We start from the raw sequence: 3435 nt of genomic DNA on the forward strand, positions 1-3435 counted from the left end.
GATGACATTTGGATTTCTGCATTAGCATTTGGCGCCGGATTGACGCAGGAGAAACCACCGCAGCAGCGGTTGTGGTGGCGGCGGCGACAGCGGCGGCGGCCCTTGTTGACTTACCCGGTAGAGTGTCGGGCTGGGCGTCTTCCTTCCTTCCTTCCTTCCTTCCTTCCTTCCTTCCTTCCTTCCTTCCTTCCTTCCTTCCTTCCTTCCTTCCTTCCTTCCTTCCTTCCTTCCCTGATGCCAACGGCCAATTCGGAGCGGCTCCCGAACGCAGTGTGAACGCTGTCCCGAAAGTGGCGGGGGGGGGGCGGCAAGGCAAAGAAGAAAAATGCCGGAGACCAGCCAGGACGCCCCTAGCAGCCAGGCGCAGCCGCCGGCCGTGCCTTCGGCCGCGCCGCCCAAGGAATCGCCTTTCTCCATCAAGAACTTGCTCAATGGGGACCACCCCAAGGCGCCTTCCAAGCAGACGCGGGCGCTGTTCTCTCCGGCCGCCAAGGGGGCTCTGGAGGGGGCCGGCTTCGCCCTCTCGCAGATGGGGGATCTCACCTTCCCACGCTTCGAGATCCCGGCTCAGAGGTTTGCCCTGCCTGCCCACTACCTGGAGCGGTCCCCTGCCTGGTGGTATCCGTACAGCTTGACGTCCGCGGGAGGGCACCTGCCTAGGCCGGAAGGTACTGGCGAACGCCGTCCCGCGTCTTCCCACCCTCCCTGCGAGACGGGGAAACGGAAGGGCTGTTCCCGAGGAAGCCGGAGCTTTTGGGCTCACCTCTGTTGCCGGGCCAACTTTTGCCTTGAACCCATCAGGTTCTCCCCCCCCCGAACCCCACCCTCTTAAATCGAGTGTACCCTAACTTCCTTGGCCTGTGGGCTTTCTCGGGTCAGTTGGGGGGGGGAGCCCCTGAGAAGGAAAAAGTCTCTTCCTACACTTCTGGTGTCCACCGAAGGGCCAGGGAAAGGGGAGAGGCGGCGTTCTCCAGCCTCAGCCAGCTCCGTGCTAGAGAGAAGCGCCGGTCCGAAGGGATCCGTTTCTCTCGTTTCTGTTACCGCTTCGTGAATCTGCGCGTCACCCTAGAAAGCCTGGTGTCGATGGGGCTCTTTTTGTATAACTGCTGGCTAAGCTGATTCCTGTCCTCCTGTCCAAGATACTCACTTAGAAGTAAAAGTCTAGCCAAAAGAGTCGGGGCTTGAAGCGAGTGTGCCAAAACAAAACAAAACCAAACGATGGCTGAATTAATCTGTTTCCGAAATGTCGTTACGCTTTGGGGAAGGGGGTAGCGGCATTTAGGACCGCTGTCTTAAACTAGGCTTTCCCACCTAACTGCTGCAGCCCTCAACTCGATTACACGCAAGTAAATTCCTCAAAAATCCAGTTCAGGGCTGACCCTCGAATCCATGTAATTGGGCTCTGAGATTGCCTGAGCTAGGAGATTTTAATATTCGGTGCGTCTTACCTTCCCAAACAAATGTGTCCGGGATTGCAGTCTCCTTGAGGAGGGGAAGGAGATGGGGGGAAACTTTGTAAGGACTGGGGGGGGGAGGCTAATCCAGAAATCTCAGCTAGGACCTTCTCTGTTTTCCATGTGCCGCAAAAACTATAAAGTGGTGGCGGGAAAAGTACCGTAGTTAGTGGAATGGGGGGGCTTTCACCTAGGGTTCCCTACGGTGCCAGCCGGTGCCCCCCCTCTCTCTTTCCCTCCCTGGTGTCTTTGGGCACCCGGGAGTGCCGTGAGGCTACAGGATTTCGGGCCAGGCACGGGAGAGAGGGCCGAGCCCCCGGGGGTCTGGGCGCGCGGTTGTGACTTGCCGGGCTCCTGACTTGCCTTTTGTGCGCTTTTGCTTCCCTCCAGCGTCGGTGGAGAAATGCCTGCTCCGAGATTCTTCGCCGGCCTCGGGAGGCACAGACAGAGATTCCCCGGAGGAGCCCTTGCTGAAGGCCGAGAAGGTGCTGGACTCCAAGAGCCCCGACGAGATCATCCTGGAGGAGAGCGACTCGGAGGAGGCCAAGAAGGAGGAGAGCGGCGCCGAGGACTGGCCCAAGCGCGAGCCGGAGACGGGCAGCCCGGAGAAGAAGCCGCCCTGCCGCAAGAAGAAGACGCGCACCGTTTTCTCGCGCAGCCAGGTCTTCCAGCTGGAGTCCACCTTCGACCTGAAGCGCTACCTGAGCAGCTCCGAGCGGGCCGGGCTGGCCGCTTCGCTCCACCTGACCGAGACGCAGGTCAAGATCTGGTTCCAGAACCGGCGCAACAAGTGGAAGAGGCAGTTGGCGGCCGAGCTGGAGGCGGCCAACCTGAGCCACGCCGCCGCGCAGCGCATCGTCCGGGTGCCCATCCTCTACCACGAGAGCGCCGGGGCCGACGGGGGCGGGGGCCCGGCCGGGGCCTCGGGGGCCGCGGGGGCGGCCAGCGCGCCGGTCAGCCAGCCCCTGCTCACCTTTCCCCACCCGGTCTACTACTCGCACCCTGTGGTCACCTCGGTGCCGCTTCTGCGGCCCGTCTGAGAACTGCGCCAAACTGCTTGGGGGCCAGGACCCTTTGGGGAGGCCCGGTGGGGGTGGGGGAGCGTGCGAGCCAGAGATGCCGGGGTGGGGAGAGACAGGCAGTCAAGGGAAGGAGGGGTGGATGGACAGAAAATGGGGCTGAGCAACCCTCTGGGGTGGGGGAGAGAACCGTCCTCCGCTCTGGTGCAACCAGCCAGGCCTCCTTTCCAGGCGCAGAGTTCGGCTCCCATCCCCAAGGGGCATCTGGAAGGCGGCGGCAGCAGCGACTCTCGGAAGGATGCGCAGGCCGAACGGAGAGCCCGCTTCTCCGGCCGTTCTTGCCCTTTGAAAGGAGGCAAACGTTAAGAAGAACCAGAATACTTTAAAAAAAGGAAAGCAAAAGAAGAAGGAAGAAACAGTAAGGGCCAGAATCTGGGTCCCACTCAAAGAGGGGTGAACAAGGGAGTGTGGTTGTCCTTTGTGTGTTTAGAATCTGATTTCACGGTAGTTTTTTTTTTGTTGTTGTTGTTGTTCAAATGAAGCGAGGATGCGGAAAGGGCAATAGGAAGCGCTGGGGAAAGGGAGGTGGGGGAGGGGGAGAGGGAAAAGATAGTTGTCCTTTCTCCAGGTGGTGCCAAATGTCCCGTGAAAGCAATGGAAAAGGGGGATCCTGGTTTATAGGAATCCACCCCTCCCCGCTCCCTTTAGAAATCTGTGGAATTGGAAAGGAACAGTTGTACTAAGACACTCGCAACCTTCAAAATATGGGGGACCTTCAGGGTGGAAGGAAGCTCTACTATTTCAGAAATTCAGAATGCACACTTTGAACATTATTTATTCCGTTTATTTTATTTGATTCCGAATGAGTCTTGTCCTTCCTTCCTTCCTTCCTTCCTTCCTTCCTTCCTTCCTTCCTTCCTTCCTTCCTTCCTTCCTCCCTCCCTCCCTCCTTTCCTTTCCTT

At 59.0% G+C, this 3435-nt stretch overlaps 1 protein-coding gene across 1 annotated transcript; it reads left to right on the top strand.

The window, feature by feature from the left end:
- Positions 1-283: 283 nt before the first annotated feature.
- HMX3 (H6 family homeobox 3) lies at positions 284-2577 on the top strand. The gene is made up of 2 exons (XM_039353080.1): positions 284-668; positions 1845-2577. Exons 1-2 carry the CDS (start codon positions 326-328, stop codon positions 2492-2494), a joined length of 993 nt encoding a protein of 330 aa, XP_039209014.1. The 5' UTR covers positions 284-325; the 3' UTR covers positions 2495-2577.
- Positions 2578-3435: the final 858 nt, after the last annotated feature.

Source organism: Crotalus tigris, unplaced genomic scaffold (assembly GCF_016545835.1).
Source record: "Crotalus tigris isolate CLP2741 ecotype Arizona unplaced genomic scaffold, ASM1654583v1 scf7180000017536.10889498, whole genome shotgun sequence".
NCBI classification, from domain to species: Eukaryota; Metazoa; Chordata; class Lepidosauria; order Squamata; family Viperidae; genus Crotalus; species Crotalus tigris.

Excerpts from the sequence above, each read along its gene's own strand:
- HMX3 (XM_039353080.1), top strand. The coding sequence starts at position 326 with ATGCCGGAGACCAGCCAGGACGCCCCTAGCAGCCAGGCGCAGCCGCCG. Across the intron at positions 669-1,844 it reads GCACCTGCCTAGGCCGGAAG|CGTCGGTGGAGAAATGCCTG; the intron begins GTACTGGCGAAC and ends GCTTCCCTCCAG.